The sequence below is a fragment of the Crocuta crocuta genome, unplaced genomic scaffold (genome assembly GCF_008692635.1).
Source record: "Crocuta crocuta isolate KB4526 unplaced genomic scaffold, BGI_CrCroc_1.0 scaffold175, whole genome shotgun sequence".
Classification (NCBI taxonomy): domain Eukaryota; kingdom Metazoa; phylum Chordata; class Mammalia; order Carnivora; family Hyaenidae; genus Crocuta; species Crocuta crocuta.
Window position 1 is genome coordinate 403,151 of NW_027530988.1, and position 18,150 is coordinate 421,300.

An 18,150-nucleotide genomic window follows, 5' to 3' on the forward strand; every position below is an offset into this window, starting at 1 on the left:
GGGGGGGGGGTTTTGTTTGTTTGTTTGTTTTTGTTTTTGTTTTTGTTTTTTTCCAGCATAACGGGCACTTGAGACTGATGTTTTCATTTTCTGGTTACTCACTTCTGTCTCCTCACCCTTAACCCCCTCAGCCAGTGTTGTGAAATTCTTGGAGACATTGCAAACAACCTCTAACCCAAACTTTCTTACTAGAATGTTGGGATCCTGAGCCTTCCTACTCTGAGACAGCATGTCATATGGTAACACATGGTAGCACATAGGCAAAACAGAGCATCTTATTTAGGAAGGACAGTAAAAACAACTTCAGCATCATTCCAGGGACTAAGGAAATAAATGAGGCAAGACCCTCCATCAGTGTCCTTAAAAACCCTATAATCAAGTCGTAAACGTAATCACTAGAAGCCCAAGTGACATAATTACCTGCATAGCACTGGTCAACTTCCCAGAAGCAGCCTCAGGTATTCAATGAGCTCCTCAACTATACAGTTACTAACTAGTTTGTGCAGGACAATTTTGTTACACTTTATTTTAAGCAACTCCTTTACAGATAAAGGGGGAGTAAAATATTTTTGAAATTCATGGAAATAGTCAATAGGTTTCCCTTAAACAACAACTTTCAGTGACATTTTAAAAATAATCTTTAATTTTCTAGAAATTGCTAGTGTGGAATATGAACGCCGTGCGGTGCATTGGAAAGCTTCTAGGTCCTGAAACACCAGATGTTCCTTGGACAGTGCATGTTATCTTTCTCTGTTCCCCAGTTTCCTTATTAGTATAATGAGGGATTGATAGTCCTCCAGGTCTCCCTCTTTCTTATTCTATGACATCTTGGGGCAGCAGGGTGTAAATGACTCTTATATAAAAGAAGGTACTCAAGTAATGTGGAGAAGAGCTCTAGTTTGGCAGAGAAAATGGGGGAGAAAACCATTCCAGGAAAAGATTTCTGGCTCTTGTTGAAAGAGCAGACATCAGGTTTATAAGCAGGCAAAGATAAGAGATTTGTCAAGTTATTGTTGGAAGCATTTGCCCATGCGATTCAGAAATTAACATAGATGGCTAAGAAAGTGGACCAAAGCAGACTAGTGAAACCCCTGGGTAAGAGTTTTCACTTAATCCGTATTTGAACAAGGAGCAATTTCTGTTAATAGTTATTCCAGAAGAACACCTTGAGATACTTGGGAAAGACAATGGGCATACAGCCCCCTGTTTGTTGAGAGTAAATGTGTAATTTTTGTCTTTGAAAATACACAGGCATGCGAGCAAGACTTTGGCTCATTCTCCCTCAGTCATAGTACCCCCCTCCCCGCCCCGTTCCCAGAGACCTGATCCTTCTTTTCATTGGAACTTCATCCTCTTTTAACCATTACTTCTGTTAGTCAATACATTTCATGCTTCTAAACCTAAAAAAAAAAAAAAAAAAGTTACAGTTAAAACAAATTTAGAGATTATTCATTTCTCTCTGTCACCTAATTTTATAATTAGTCTTAAGGACAGAATTAAATATATACACTCTGTGTAAAGGGTAAAGGACACCAGCACTTGAGTCCTTAGAAGAAGAACCCTGGGCTTCCTGTGTCTATGTGCAAGGAAACTAACTAGTGGTATGAATAAGAGACACAAGAAAAATTTCAGGAAGAAGGGAATGAGTTTCAAGTTCAGGCTGTCAGAACATTTTTTAAACATAGGAGTGGGTTTTTCTCAATTAACAATTACTTCACACCTATTAAAATTACTGAAAAAATATAATTCCTTGTTGTAGATATTTTGAAATACAAATGAGTAAGCACTTAGATGCATTTTAATGAAATAGTCAAAATCCCCTCCCAGCCTTTATTTTCTGTTTCATCATAACCACATTGTGCCAAGCTGAAAAGAAAGGAAAAACAATTGGAACGAAAGCAACCATTCGCCATTCACCTAACTGGTTTTTTGCATTGTCAGCTATGTGGGGGAGGGTGTTAATTCTCCCCCAAGCTGTCAGGTAGAATCCCATAGACAAAGACCACAGGCAAAGAAGGGACCTGGCTGTGTTCAGAGGCCGGAGGCTGCTCCCAGCAACACAGCAGAAAGGTAACATCAGAGGCTGGACTGTTTGTGCGAGTTGACGTTTGACCTGGTGTTCCAGGCCATGGGACTCTGTGTGTGTGTGTGTGTGTGTGTGTGTGTGTGTGTGTGTGTGTGTGTATGCTTTAGGTGGTTTATCAGAGAAGGATCCTGTTAATCAAGTCATCTTGATCTCCACACACTGTGGGAGTTCGCTGCTGCTTCACTGTCCAGGATTGCTGACACCACAAGGTATTCCAATGGGCAGTGTCCTCCCCACCAAATGACTAATAACTTAAAAAATATTTTTTAATATTTATTCATTTTGAGAGAGAGAGAGCAGGCAGAGGAGGGACAAAGAGGGAGAGAGGGTATCCCAAGCAGTTTCCATGCTGCTAGCACAGAGACCAACAATGTGGGCCTTGATCCCATGAACCATGAGATTGTGACCCTGAGCTGAGGCAATATCAAGAGTCAGACACCTAACTGTCTGTGGCTGAGCCACCCAGGCACTCCATCAACAACTTTTTAGAACTCAGTTCTTCTGTGTCTCTTTAAAAAGTGGTATATGACCAATTTACAATAGGCACCATTCTCAAATAGCTGGTTTGCCCACAAAAGGAAAGTGAGGACTAGGGCACCCGGTTAGATGCAGGTAGAGACCCCACTCTGTGGCTCCTTGTCTTGTTGATTCTCTTTGTACCTAATGGACTTTGAACTTTGGGATTTGGCAGAACAATTGTGTGTGTTAGGGACACACCTATCCTTTCCCTTCCAGAGACTTCAGTAACCCTGAAGCACCAGGTACTGAGTTTGTGGCTGTGTGCTAGGTCCTTTTCTCGCTTCCCCAGACCTTTTTCCTTTTAGCTCAGACATTGGCTGGGGACGCTGGGAAAAGGGAAGAGGACAGGGGAAAAAACATGAAGCTCAGGCAGGGCTGTGCCTCAACACCGCTGAAAAGCCAGTAGTGAAGGTCGTCCTTTTCCAGGTTCTCCGTGCTGCCCACTCTTCCTCCTCCTCAAATCCTCAGGCCATTTCAGTACCCAAAACTGTTCTGCCGCTAGGCTCGAAAGCACATGCCCCAGCAGGTGTGAATCACAGACGGCTGTTTTAAGAGTTAATCCTTCTCGGAATTTTGGCATTGGAACAGGACCAGTACCTAAGAAATGAAGGTCCGTCCGTGGGCTTTCGGGATCTACCAGCCAGTCAGAAGCAAAGCCTTCCTGAGAACCTTGGAAGCCTTCCTGCTCTAGCTGGGAATCAGGCCCGCCCTGTTCAGTAGCTGTTGCCAAACCCAACCATGTTTTTAAGTCTTAAGAGAAGCCAGGAGAGATTGTGTGGTTGGGATTTCCAAAGTGAAATCAGATGGTACATTTCTAGAAGTAATGAGGGATAAAAACAACAACAACAACAACAACAACAAACCGCGAGGAGTCCGTCACTCTTTTAGATACTAAGAATGCAGAGATGAATAAAACCATTTTTCTTCTCTCTAAGGGTTCCATCTAATGGAGTACACAAGAATCATCAAAGGGTGATGGCTAATGGCCTGTTTGCGAACCTAAAGTGAAGTCAGATCCACACTACCCATGTTGTAAGAACTCCAGATCAGCTCGCATGCTTCTCTGAGCATTCCTGAAGTTGCCAGGGGGTGTAAACATGTTTGCCAACTAGCCCCTTTAGCCTACACGGTGAGGCTGCCATTTAGTTCTTTCTCACTCCAGCTCCCTGCGAGAGGTCTGTTGCTGCCCTGAAAGGGGCCCATGCTGTTGAGAATGTCAGAAGATGCCAACACACAGTGTCCTCTTCCTTTCTGATAGAGCCCATGGTCTGACCTGCTGCTGTAGTTCTTGTCCAGACTCGCCTCAAATCTGTCTCAACCTTTCCAGTGAGGAAGGTCGTTTGCCTCCTGCCCCACCCCCTACACCACCTGCGGTCAGCCATGTAGTGAACTTGTTTACACTGGGTTGCTGTGTGCTTCCTGAATCTTAGAGACATTTCATGAAACAACCTTGATTTTTATGAAAGTTTTTATTGTAGAGCTCTCTCTGTAGGCCCCAGGAGAACAGGTCAGAGGAGATGTGAATGAAGCACACCACATTCCTTGCCCAACACTGCTCCATGGCCTTGACATCTTTCTCCTACCTCTCATCATGGCCTTCTCTATGGATGAATCCCTCCCTGGAGCATCACAGACTCTGACACAAATAGGCTTCACTCAGGCTGACCCACTAGCTTTTCACCCACACCGGGACCCACCTGAAGTCTAGAGTCAGTTTGGGACCCCTCCTCCATGCTGGCCTCAGCACGGTGTGTCCTGGGCACAGAGAATCCCCCAAAGAAAGACGTGGGCAACTTCTCTTGGGATGGGTGGGACCGTGGAGGGCCTGGCGGGATTCAGAGGAGGCGCCACTCATGCTGAGTCTGGAAAGCTGAGTAGATCCTCTCCCCAGAGATGAGGGGTTTGAAGGCTGCCTATACCATTCCCCTGCTGTTTGATCTGGGGGCTTCCTGACTTAAATAACACCTACCTCACACAGTCCTGGTGACAGTTATGATCAGGTATGTGAGAGCTTCATAAAACGAAAGGCAATGACTATAATTATTATGATGATTGCAAGTACAATTATTTTATTGGCAGGCAGCCTGTCTTTACTGACACCTTCTCAAAGATAAGCAGGCAGAAAACAGGTGGATGGATGACAACAGAGGGCTGAGGATTTTTAAAGAGACAGCACTGTTGGAGTTGCACACCAGAGCGGATGGTTGCTGAGGGCCTGTGAAACAGTTGGCATCCTGTGGCTACCTGATATTTGAAACTATAGGATCTTTATAGAGTGACCCCAGTGAGCTTTGGCTCAGTTGGCTGGTTTCTATTCAAGCAACAAATCCAAATCTGCTTTGTGAGTAGATGCAGTTTCAGTGTTGCATTGATGGTGGAGATCATCAATTTCGCAACTGTGTTACAAGAAACAGAAGACTGAGTGCTCAGGATTAATCTCTTGTGAACAGGTTAGGACAAAACGAAGGAAAAGCCCAGGAAATACAGCCAGGAAACTTCTGAGGCTTAGTAGCTGTAAGGTTGAGGTCACGGGTAGGGTACGGATAGCTGTCATGTAACCTTATCTAAGAATGCTTTCCTGGTTCTGTGGATTCAATGAAATAGCCTACTTAGCATTTTTCATGAAACCAAATTATGTGGATAAAAACAAAGGATAGTGGAACAGCATCATCTTACTCTGCAGGGTTCCTCCAAGGTGGTTCTTGGAGATGGCCCATAAGATTAGAAATGACATCTTCTGGATCCAGATCACCACGTGTCCTGTCATGGGCAAGAGTCAGAACCACAGACATCAGAAATAGGCAGCTATGGGACAAAAGGCCATGTTTGTCAAACTTGCCCTCCCAGAACAAATTTCTAATCCATTCAGGTGGGTTAATATTTGACCCAGTCACGCCCACGGAAAAGGTGAATGACTCTCCATGTTTGTCCAAGAGCAGTGTCCTTGGTTTTCATGTCTCTGCCAGGATCGGGGATCTTTAGATCTAGTCTTCCCACCCCATTTATCTGATCACTATATAATCAGAACCAAAAGGGGCCTGTGGGTTCACACAGCTGGACCCCATCTCCAAGAACAAACAGCTGCAACCCATCTTCAGTTGGAGGGAAACTTCCAGACTTTTGTAAGATTCTTCCTCCTGGGTAATCTATTTTTCTGTTTATTTATATGTATACTATTTCTAGACATCCATCCACTTCAGTGAAACCATTTTTTTCCGTTTTAAAAACTCTTGGTCCAAGTTCACAAATTAAGAAGGAAATAAGTCAGATTCTAAAATTTAAAATACACACAGATTTCTTCTGGGACAGCCTAAATGTAGATAAAAGGAAATTAGTGATACTGGGAACAAGTGGAGATTTAGGAAGTTTCCTAAATTGTGATAAAGTCCCCAAAGATCTGGGAAAAGCATTTGCTGAAGGGTATCTGGAGCCCCACCCTTCCGCCCCTGACATTAGATGTGGCTTAACAAGGAAAGAAACAGAGTATACCTTCAGCTCTGTTTTCTTGTAATCTTTCCTGCTAATTTCTTTCCTTAAGAAGGTTTCGGATGCTCTTTGAAAGCACAATAGAACAACATAAGAGCAAAAAAAGGTACACTGCAGGTTGAAGAGAAGAAGGAAGGAAAGGGGGCAAAGGAGGAACATTAAGTGTTCCACTTCCACTTTGGAGAATATTGGCCTAGGACATATAAAGGCGTGAGACTATATTTACGGAAGCTATAACCATAGTTACTAATCATAAACTGTCAAGTTAACTCCCTAGTGAATAAAGTTAGATCGCTTGACTACAAAGCATTACCTATAGGGAGAGAGAATATTCATTTTTGAGAAGACTAAGTGATTGGTTTGAGACAGAAGGTAAAGTTAATCTAAAAAACAAATTGTGGGACAAATTCCAGTGGCAAAAACGTGACAGTTATGTGCTTGGGTGTGGAAGGACACGTGTGAATGGATTTGACCACTAGATTTCTGCACCCTTGGCCTAGGCAGATTTGCTTCTCCACCACGAATAACCTCTTACTTGTTTTCTCCCAATTCTATTTGACGTCTTTTGGGGGAAATTTAGTATTGAGTATATAAGTGAGGAGGTTATGAGTGGGAGAGCAGATGTTACTAGTGGCCCTAGTGCATACTTGCCGGGATTGGTTTCTGGATGGCTGAGGGAGTTACGATTACAGTAAACCTGGGCAAACCTCAGCTAAATTGTTACAGAACTAAACTCAGACACAAACTTGCCTCTGCAATTCCATCCTAGTGGAACTAGAAAAGGCTTTTATGCTTAATGAGAGCCATGGAGAAACAGGCTTTTAGAGTTAGCAACCCTAAATGTTTTATAGATGAATACATTTAGGCCTGGACAGGAAATGAAGTCAGTTATTAAGAACATAATTATTGAGGGTCTACCATGAGACAGGCACTGTGATTCAAGGTGACTAATATGGGCTCTGCCCTCCTATAGATTACACACCAATAGGAAACACTGACAAGTAAACAGGTCATTTTTCACCCAAGATCACATAGATAATGGCTTGGAAACGGCACCCATGAAACCTAACAAGAGGTAACCTTTATTTTGTGATATCCTTGTGGACAGATCAGCTTTGTGACTTTTGCTTTGACACTTATATCTAGTAAAGTGTCCTTGATCTTAATATCTAAAGCATAGAGTCTTTGGACAGACACTCTAGGCAGACCTGCCATCTCCTACTCCCTTCTGTGAGCAGCGATATCACCACAGCCTGTATAATACTGGCACTTCCTACAAGCACCCACGGTCTCCTCCATTATGTGGAAGCGGTTGGCACCATTCCTATCCACCACTGCCACCCAGTGACTCTTTTGGATACTACCAGCTCAGGTTCTACTTCCTGATTTATTTATTTACTGACTGACTGACTGACTTATTTACTTATTTATTATTCTGAACTCGGGATTCCTCCCTCTCTGGCAGAGAGATGTTGACTGTGGTCTCCAAGTTCCCTTCTGTCTTGAGATCCTGTGATTCTACAATTACCTTTGATGTTAGAAGGCATTGCTGAGCAAGAAACTTAGTTGATTACAAGTCAATAAAACTTTGATGAGGTGTTCCAAAAAACGAGAAGAAAACACACCCAGGAGAATGAAAAGCACAATGTGAATGTAAAGAACTTGGCAGAAACTCTGTTGGAGCAGTAGCCATGTAGCCGTTATTCTCTTAGGAGTGGCTCTCCACCCTGCAATTATGTACCACTTTCTTGCTAAACTTCCAAGAACACAATTTCACTTGATTCTATCACAAATGATACTCTGCGTGTTTAATGGAAAACTTTTCAGCCGCTATTTATTTCAGTATTGTAGAATGGCCAAAAAATTCCTCAGTGTCTACTTTGGTATTCTTCAGCAGTGTACCAAATTTGTTTGTAGTTACTATGAAACACACAAGGTGGATCAATGCCAAATGTTGATGAGAAAGAGAGCTCACTTTGCTTACTCTGTCACATGCCTTTCCATGTAACCAGCAAAACCCTGGATTATACTCCAAGGGCTGTTTAGCAACAGGCTTACTGCTAGGACCTATGGCCTCTGTAAGGTCTACCAAAATAATTTTATAGGAAAATAATGTTTATTGACTTATGCACAAGGAAGCACAACATAAACATCAATAATTAACTTAATATCTATGATAATATACCATTTATTATTAAATTTAGTATTTAAAAGAATTATATTACATTTAGGAATAATTTGAAGGTCAAATTTTTCTCCCATTACAAGAATTTCTCAGTATGTGTGATGATTGCCAAAAAGAACCTCGCTGGTCATAAATTAAACTAATTACTCTCAAACAATTTGAGGAACAAATTTATAAAAATCAGTTTCAGATATACAGTGAAAAGTCATTTATTTTATTGTTGGATGTGAGGCATTCACATGTATTTGATATAATGTGTAGGACTACTGTGCATTTTTTTTCTGAGTCACATAGAATCAAGATGATTTTTTTCTTCAAATTTTTATTTAAATTCTAGTTAGTAAACATACAATGTAATACTGTTTTCAAGGACTATGGTGGTTTTAAAAGTCACTGAATACTCTTGAAGGTTTTCTCCAAAGAATTAAAGATATACTTGCTTCAATTCTTGCTGCAAACACCAAATATCTTTCAATTCTCAAATCTATGAATTTCATAAAAAATCTTAAAAGTCCATAAAAAATTTGTTCTCTATTTTGTTATCATCTATCCTTATTTATTTCTATTTTTTTTGCTTGAGAGAGAGAAAGAGAGTGCAAGCAAAGAGGCAGAGGGAGAGGGAGAGAGAGAATCTTAAACAGGCTCCATTCGATCTCACAACCGTGAGATCATGACCTGAGCTGCAATAAGAGCCAGATGTGTAACCAACAGAGCCACCCAGGCGCCCCAATCCTATTTTTAATTATCTATCACTGCGTTAACGTCATGCTCCAGGAAAGAAAAAAAAAAAAAAAAGCACCATGTTTACCCTGGGGCTGTGTTTGAGTATCTGACACACCACCCCTGGGATATGTGAGTTCTATGGTTTGAGATGGACAGCTCCTGAGAGATAATGGCAGCAACCCTATTCTCTTTGTTCTTCCTTTGAGAAAAGTTTGAGAAATCATTGCAGCAAATTGTAAGGCCTTTGACTTGATGAAAAAGTCTAAGGAGAGGTACCTGGCAGGCTCAGTCCACAGAGCATGTGATTCTTGATCTCAGGGTTGTGAGTTTGAGTCTCACATGTGGCACAGAGTTTACGGGGGAAAAAAGGTGTCTAAGGAGTTGTTTTTATTTTCTTTTTGTTTTTGTCACAAGGTGACATCATTTGCCTGTGTGTAACAGTCTGCATACACGTGCAGGGCAAATTAGAAAATATTTTCTGAGGGATACCTGGGTACCTCAGTTGGTTAAGCATCCCACCCTTGATTTTGGCTTGGAGCCTGCTTGGGATTCAATAAACAAACAAACAAACAAACAAATTTTTAAAAAAGAAAAGAAAATATTATCTAAGGATGATTCAAAATGTTCAGAATGCAAGAAGCAACTGAGGGTAAGCTTTTCTTCTTCCAGTCCTCTGTAAGAGTTGACCCAGACCCACTTCCAGGCATTACATGGTTCTTCCATGTTCCTCCCTGTCCTTTTTAAATAGCACCTCATAATTCCACCTTTGGCCATGAAACACCTACTTCTTGGGGAGCTAGGCTACCTCCTTTCTCCTGAGGATAAAACTGCTCTCAACTGCTCTCCTCACAGCTGGCTTACTAACTGACTTGCGTACCTGGCATCCTGCCTTCAACAGTTGTCTGATCGACCCTTCGCTGGGCTCAGGGTTCCCTAAAAGTCCCCCCTTCTTCATAGCTCTCGCCTCCTATCTTACTTACTGTCTCATCTTAGGAAACTGGAGCTGCATCCCTTCTCCCTGGATGCTCCATCCTCTTTTAGGGAGGCATTTGGTGTATCTTGATGGTCTTTGTGTTCCAGGACCTAGCACAGTGTCTGGTACCTAGGAGGGACTTATGCAAAGTTTGTTAATATGTTAACCAATAAAGGAATTAAAGAGTGTGGATGGGTTTTGTAAGGCTGTGACTGATAGGAAGGAAAACACTCAGCCATCCTAAGGGATAGGAAAGAATGGTTGGGGCAGGAAGTTGTGTTCAGGAAACTTTTAAATAGACTCCACAAAGGAATGGACTGACAAAATGTTTGAGATTAATGAGGAAGGGAAAAGAAAAGATGTACTTAGGTGACTGAGGATACCTGATTCATACAGCTTTGTCAGAGAGGGAAGTCCCCATCCTTTTAGCCTCATCTGGCAATGCCGTTCTGTGCCGCTACCACACATCCTTTTGCCCTTGGCAGGAGCCCCTGTTGGAAGAGATGGTGATGGGCCCCGGCCCCCTCTTGTTGGTCTTCATGCTGGGTCTGGGTTTGACCCCACCAGCCCTGGCTCAGGATGACTCCAGGTACAAACACTTCCTGACCCAGCATTATGACGCCAAACCAAAGGGCCGGAATGACAGATACTGTGAAAGCATGATGGAGAGACGAGGCCTGACCACACCCTGCAAAGACACCAACACCTTTATTCACGGCAACAAGGGCAGCATCAAGGCCATCTGTGGAAATAAGAATGGAAACCCTTACAGAGAAGCTTTAAGACTAAGCAAGTCTCCTCTCCAGGTCACCACGTGCAGGCACGTAGGAGGGTCCCCTCGACCTCCCTGCCGGTACAGAGCTACACCAGGCTTCAGACACATTGCTGTTGCCTGTGAAAATGGCCTGCCTGTCCATTTTGATGAGTCCTTTTTCCGTCCATAACCAGCAGGCCACAGCTGGCTCTGCTCCTCTTTCCTTGCATTTTCCTCCACACCCCAGAACAGTGGTGGCAACATTCATTGCCAGGGGCCCAGAGAATGAGCTGCCTGGATATCTTGTTTTCCTTTTTACAACATGCTTCATAAATAAAAATATCTCTGAAAGCAGTAAGAATCAAAGTCTTCTCACTGATTATTGGCCTATTAATCTATTAAAACCCCATTTTCTCTACTCAGCTGCTCCCTGAGAGGATTGTATAGAATAGAAATGCCGCTCTTTTCCTTATCAGTCAGTCCCTTATCAGCCAATAGGGAGGTGGACTTTAGCTTTCTGTAAAAAGAGCGTGGTTAAATTAATCTTACAGAGAGAACTAGGAAAATTCCAGGGCTCATGGCAGCTAAACAGAGTTTTCAGAAGGGGCAAATAATGAGCCCAATATTACTTTTACAGGTGTTAAACCCTCAGGAGAACAGTTGAAGACTAAATACCAACAGATTAATTACACTTTCTTTCACACACCTGTACATGTAATCCTGCATAAATACCAAAATCCATATGGACTAGACCTCTCTTATCTTAAGCAGGAGCTAATTTTTTGATGTTCCTTTGAATGGAATGGAATGGAATGCTCCCTGGATATTCTCATGGCTATTTTATATAAAGATCAAAAAGTGATTATTTATTTAGTCATTCATTCATTCATTATTACATTCTTTTCTCCCTAATCTCTTACTTTATCAATTAATGTCTGGCAACTGTGAGGTCTTAGGGAAGTCATAGAAAGACTCTAAGCTTCCTTTTTATTCTTCTTCAACTAGATTTGTTTTTCAAGTAAACAGAAACTCAGGTTAACGACATTCTCTTTGTAAAATACACTTATTAGTCCACAGGTTAAGTGATTAACTTCCTGTTAACCTAATTTCTATCAACAGTTGCCTCAGTATTTTATTTAGATAGCAGTTGATAAATTACAGTTATAAATCACAGTTTTGGCATCTTGTGAATATGTAACTGCTGTGGTCACAGTTCCCAGTGGTGGCCTCCCCTGCTGCCCACATTGCCCTGAAATGGGCCAGAAACCCTGGCTGCTCAATACTCGGGTTATAGACCCGTGTCTAGGTGCCATCTTGGAGTGCCCAGCCTCCCTGAAAATATTCAGATTTTGGGAGGAAGTGATAAAGAAGTAGGTTACTGGTGTACACTCAGCACATGAGTACATGAGTGATCTATTGATCACATGGCTTGAGTTATCTATTTCAAAATTTAAAACACTGTCTCTCGTTAGAGAGAAGAATTTTCCAAATCTGTCTTATTAGAAAATTTGCCTTAATATAAGATCTCAAAAACTCCTTAAGGAGTAAGAAAATTCCAATTTGTGGTAGAATATTTGGACACTTTCTCAAGTTCTCCAACCAGCACTATGTCCTTGATATGAGGCAAAGTAACTTCCATACAGATCATTGCCCCACTCAAAGTCTTGAGAGAGAAGGTCAAAGGCATAGACCATTATTATTTTGATCAGACAATATTTGAGAAAACTCATGCCTTTTCCAAACATATGCCTAGAGCATTATCACTGCATACTCTGCTCTAGAGTTGGGGCAAATGACTGTTTCCTGGGAAATGACATGGCAACGGGCTGTGAGTGCTTCCTGTCCTGCTGTTGGAGCTAGTAGCAGCTTGGTGGCCAATCCTAGCACTTTTTGCCCTGAGTTTTTGTTCTCTCACCGTCAAAATCTGTTTAGAATGACATGTCAAGTCATAGGCAAGTCATTTTATCTCGAGTGAATCATTTGAAGAATTGAAGTGCTGGCCAGCTGTACTTTGTTGACTTTGCAAGAAAAAGAGAAGAAAAACCTGAAAAATGTCAAGTCCTTTGAGGAATGGTCACATTCAAGGAAGGAACTTCAGTGCAACTTGGATAGGACAAATTTCTCTAGAGACACAGCAGGAATGCTAGGAGGTTAGATATTTCAGCTTAAAAGACGCCTTATAATTTCTTGGGAATATAGGTACTCTACAAAATAAAGGGGAGGGGATCCAAAATATAGGCAATTTGGTGCAGTTATTCATTATTTTTATGAGATTGAAGGAAGCAAAGAAAAACGAGAAGAATGAAGTTGTGGAAAGATCATTGCCAACATTTACTAAACACTTATCATTGGCTGGGCATTGTGATAAGCACTTGATACTGATTTTATTCTTAAGTCTTCATAACATCTCTAAGAGGTGGATATTATCATTATGCTCATTTTACTTATGCTGAGAGGTTAAGTAATTTACCCAAGGTCACACAGTTAATGTAGCAAAGCTAGGTTTTCGGGATCACCATATCAAAATTAGTTCTTATTGAGAGTCAACCTGGTACAGGTTGAAAGACTTTGGTCTTTCTCTGGTTTGGCTCTGACCAAACACTATGTGTTGGGATGATTTGGGGATCATTTGATTTTCTGTTGTACCTAGCACCCTGAGATGTACCCATTGACATCTACATTGGACTTCTGTTCACAAATATTTTCCCATGTCTTGTTAAATCAGTTGGTTGTGTGGCTGAAGCCATGGATTCATTCTTGTATAAATAGTTCAGGTCTTCTCTGTAGCCCGTTATGTTGCTGAACCATGATCTTGGTCACAAAGGATGAGAGAAAGCAGACAGAACTGTGCAAGATGAGGGGTGCAAGATCCAATCTGGGAAAAACAACCCAAAGGACATCACTGTGATGAAGCCATTACCCAAGTGCTAAGTGTGCTTTCAGAAGTTGTACCCATGGGTGCTGGGGTAAGGAGTAAATTGAGCATTATTTCTCCCATCGATCCTTCTTCCCACAGCTACCTTCACTTCCCCCTTTTCCTGACTCCATCTCTCATATCAGCTGCAGGCACAAGAACATGACATAGAGCTTTAGAACTTTCTGTGCAGAGGCAAAAGGTGGCTGTGAACATAAGAGGTGGTATGTAAAAGAATGATGGTTATATTTCATCCTGTCATTACCACTAACCAAAGTGTAGGCTTTAGGTGGAACAGATCACAGGTCCCTCACCAGCCATTTCAGTGGCTTACGCGCATGACCTGGCATCAAGAAGCACCTTTGCAAACAAAGGCCAGTAGTGCCCATATATGTCAACCTAGGGGTTCAGCTGAGGCCAGTCCTTGGACTGCACATGTAGAAATGGGTCTATCTGCCTCAAAGTATTGCCTGTGCTACTTTGGGATGCTCACTCCCTGTTGAATTGTAGGTTTTTTGTTTTTTGGGTTTTTTTTGTTTTTTGTTTTTCTTTTTTGCTCTACTGAGTCAGCCCTGCCTCATTGCACGAGTCAAGTAGTTCACAGTTTGAGTTCATGTCAGTCCCAGACTGAGAGCCAGAAGGCAGCATCTAGCTAGTGACTCCCACCTCCACTCCCACCCTACTCCACCCCTCAACATTCTGTTGCTAGAGAGAAGCAACTCTGAGCACAAACGTCTATAGTATCTTGAATATTTGGGACGTGGGATGGGAGAAGCAGTTAGAAGATGGCAGAAAGAGTACAGATTTTAGACCCAGATAGGCCTTGGATTCCTTTCTTTAATTAGTCTACAGAAGCAATGTTCTGAAACTATATCACAGTGCTCTCTTTGTCATTGCTCCAGAGGTGTTTTTTTTTTTAACTCCATAAAATAACTCTTTATTTCCCACCATCAAGAGGTGCCAACACAAAGATCCTGCAGTGAGAGAATACAGAGAATTACCAACAGCTATTGACAAGACAGGCAGAGCATCAAGGATAGGATAGATGCAGGATACTGGAGTATATCACCAGGGCCTAGTTTTTTGGGTTACATAGAAACAGAAAAAAAAAAAAAACAAAAACACAAAAAAACAAAAAAACAAAAAAAAAAAACCACCCCACAGTCTATGTCTTTTTGTGGAGATTGTGCTATTTAGATTTCTTTTTAAATGTTTATTTATTTTTGAGAGAGAGAAAGAGCATGAACAGGGGAGGGGCAGAGAGAGGGGGGCACAAAGGATCCAAAGCAGGGAGCTTGAATCCATGAACTGTGAGATCATGACTCGAGCTGAAGTTGGATGCTTAATGGACTGAGCCACCCAGGTGCCCCTAGATTTATCTTTTTTTAACTTTAAAAAATGTTTTATTTTTGAGAGAGAGTGTGAGAGCGGGAGAGGAACACAGAGGGAGGGAGACAGAATCTGAAGCAGGCTCTGAATCTGAGCTGTCAGCCCAGAACCCAATGTGGGGCTTGAACCCACAAACAATGAGATCATGACCTGAGCTGAAGTTGGACACTTAACTGACTGAGGCACCCAGGTGACCCTAGATTTATTTATTTTTTAATGTTTCTTAGCTTATTGGTCAGTTCCACAAGCCTGGATAACACCTTCACTCTCTGTATCCATTTCATTTAATTTATTCACAAGCTCACTCATTTCGTTTATTAGTTTATTTAGCCAATATTTACCACCTTTAATGCACTATGGCTGCATACTCTGCTTTTATAGGGTTTCTTTATGTAGGATTAACAGGATTTTCAAAAGGCCCTGATTTTAATACCATAGGAGAGTAGCCAATTGAGAGGAAAAACTAAACCTAATACTGCCCTGACCTCTTTTCTGTACTTCTCCAATTCAGTAAGGAATTAAAATCAGTTCATAAGCTTGCCTTGACATATCTTGAATCTAGGGGCACCTGGGTGGCTCAGTCGGTTAAGTGCTAAGTGTCCGACTCTTGATTTTGGCTCAGGTCATGATCTCATGGTTTGTGAGTTCATGCCCCACATCAGGCTGCTCGATTCCAATCCAGAGCCTACTTGGAATTCTCTGTCTCTCTCTGTGTTCCTCCCTGTTCTAAAGAAAGAAAGGAAGGAAGGGGAGGGGAAGGGAGGGGAGGGGAGGGGAGGGGAGGGGAAGGGAAGGGAAGGGAAGGAAAAAGACATATCCTGAGTCTATCCAAACTTTTGGGAATCAGAGTCTCCAAAGGACCCACCACTCCAAAGATCACATGACTGGAGAATTACCTCAAGAGACAGTCAACTCCAGTTTCACTGAGATCTGCCTTTTTTTCCTGTTCATGCTCTAACCACACAGGCCAGATACACTGGATAGATGCCTAGCCAGCATCTGACCTGAGTTATTGTGCTCAGTGCAGCAACTTCTCTCCATAAAAGAGAACAGCCCTTGCTTTCAGAGAAAGCCATGTTTGCAAACTGTTTGCTCTAGCAAAAGCAACCCGAGAAAAATCGTGAGCAGAGAAGAATGAGGAGCTGGTACAGATGAGGAAAGAGACTAGAGTTGAGGAAATGTCAGTTTGCCATTCTCTTCACCTCTCTCCAGTGCCCAAATCTTACCTTCCTTTCTCCTGCCCCTCGGGCTTCTCTCTAGGTGTCTCCAAGGTCGTGATGGCTCCCCAGAGGATTCATTCATTGCTTCTGCTCTTGCTGCTGACCCTGCTGGGGCTGGTGCTGCCCTCCTATGGCCAGGATCGCATGTACCAACGATTCCTGCGGCAACACATGGACCCTGAGGGGACAGGTGGCAATGATGCCTACTGCAACTTGATGATGCAAAGACGCAAGATGACGGTGCGTCAGTGCAAGCACGTCAACACCTTCATCCACGAAGACATCTGGAACATCCGTAGTATCTGCAGCACCGCTAATATCCAGTGCAGGAATGGCAAGATGAACTGCCATGAGGGTGTAGTGAAGGTCACCGACTGCAGAGAGACAGGAAGTTCCAGGACCCCCAACTGCAGATATCGGGCCTTGGCGAGCACCAGGCGTGTGGTCATTGCCTGTGAGGGTAACCCAGAGATGCCTGTGCACTTTGACAGATAGACACCCTCTGCGTGGGTGATGGCCCAGCGCTTGGCCTTCAGCTTAATGCTTAAACATCAATGAGTAATGCATTTGAGCTGCCTTAGGCTCTGTCTCCTCTGCTTACTATTCTTTTTCTCTTTGTAACCTGTTCTGTTAAGCACATTGTATCAGAGAGAAATGGAGACATAAACTTAAAATGAGGCTGGGCTTTGCTGTAGTAAACTTTTTTGTTTTCTTTTATAATACTGGTCAGTTGAGCTGTCTCATCAGATTCTATCCTCTGGAATTTAGTCATTATCTGTATTTATATAGCACTTCAAACATTTCAAAGTGCTTTCGTCCAAATTAACTCATTTTAATAGCACGGCAGTCCTGTGATGCTGTTGTATATAGGAGTCCAAAGTTAAGAGATTTGCTGAAGACCATGAAGCTAGTGGAATAGCTGACAACACAAAAATCCAGTGGAAACGACTACCAATCCAGGGCTTTTTCCATGTCATCACAAGGAACAATTTGAAAGTAATTGCTTTTTGTTATTCCCAAAAGTCAGCTGTTAGGAGAAGCATTACAAATCTGGAAATATATGCTGGCAAATGAGAGCTCTATCCGTGTGATTTGGCTCCCTTGTTATGCTGGGCACAAGAAATGATACAAGGAATTTTCTCTCTCTCTCCCCCACTTTTGAATCACTCTAATAAGTCAGAATATTAAAAATGTACTAGATCATTTACGACTCATTTACTCTTCCTGACTAAATGTTTTTCTTATTTTCCTTGTAATAAAGGACATAAACTGCAGGTATCTGAGAAGGCTGTGCTATGGTTCTTTTGGGGGGATTATTTTTCCCCTCCTGGGTAGGGAAAAATTCTTTGAATTCTTAAGTTTATAAGTATGCACACACCTTAGTATCCTTGTAAACTCTGGTCAAAGACTAATGCCCATCAGATCCATGAGTACGGCACAGAAACCTTTGTCTCATTTACTCCAGAGGAAGGAATCCCTCTCAGTTCTTTTTTTTTTTTAATTTATTTATTTATGAGAAACAGAGAGAGACAGAGCATGAGCAGGGGAGGGGCAGAGAGAGAGAGGAAGACACAGTATCTGAAGCAGACTCCAGGCTCTGAGCTGTCAGCACAGCGCCTGACATGGGGCTGGAACTCATGAACCGTGAGATCATGACCGGAGCTGAAGTTGGACGCTTAACCAACGGAGCCACCCAGGTGCCCTGATCCTTCTCAGTTCTTAAACCCTTTCCTTCTCCCTCTGACTATTTTAAGCAAATTGGGGAGATGTATGAAGACGCTAGGGCTAAAGAAAGGAAGTGTGTGTGTATATGTGTGTGTGCGCGCACACGTGTGTGTGTGTGTAAGGACTAAACTGAAACCATTTGAGTTACAGCAGATACAGAAAGAAATCATTTTATA

The 18,150-nt window shown here is 42.3% G+C and overlaps 2 protein-coding genes across 3 annotated transcripts in view; both read left to right on the plus strand.

The window, feature by feature from the left end:
* ANG (angiogenin) overlaps positions 1 to 11,092 on the plus strand; it is an 11,713-nt gene extending 621 nt beyond the window's left edge. The window contains exon 2 of the mRNA XM_077770320.1: positions 10,458 to 11,092. Coding sequence (XP_077626446.1) covers positions 10,476 to 10,916 — 441 coding nt within the window. The 5' untranslated portion in view covers positions 10,458 to 10,475 and the 3' untranslated portion in view covers positions 10,917 to 11,092. The remainder of the gene's footprint in view (positions 1 to 10,457) is intronic.
* LOC144236693 (ribonuclease 4) overlaps positions 1 to 17,527 on the plus strand; it is a 19,221-nt gene extending 1,694 nt beyond the window's left edge. For both annotated transcript variants that reach the window (XM_077770322.1, XM_077770321.1), the window contains exon 2: positions 16,290 to 17,527. In XM_077770322.1, the coding sequence (XP_077626448.1) occupies positions 16,307 to 16,744 (438 nt within the window). In that variant the 5' untranslated portion in view covers positions 16,290 to 16,306 and the 3' untranslated portion in view covers positions 16,745 to 17,527. The remainder of the gene's footprint in view (positions 1 to 16,289) is intronic.
* Positions 17,528 to 18,150: the final 623 nt, after the last annotated feature.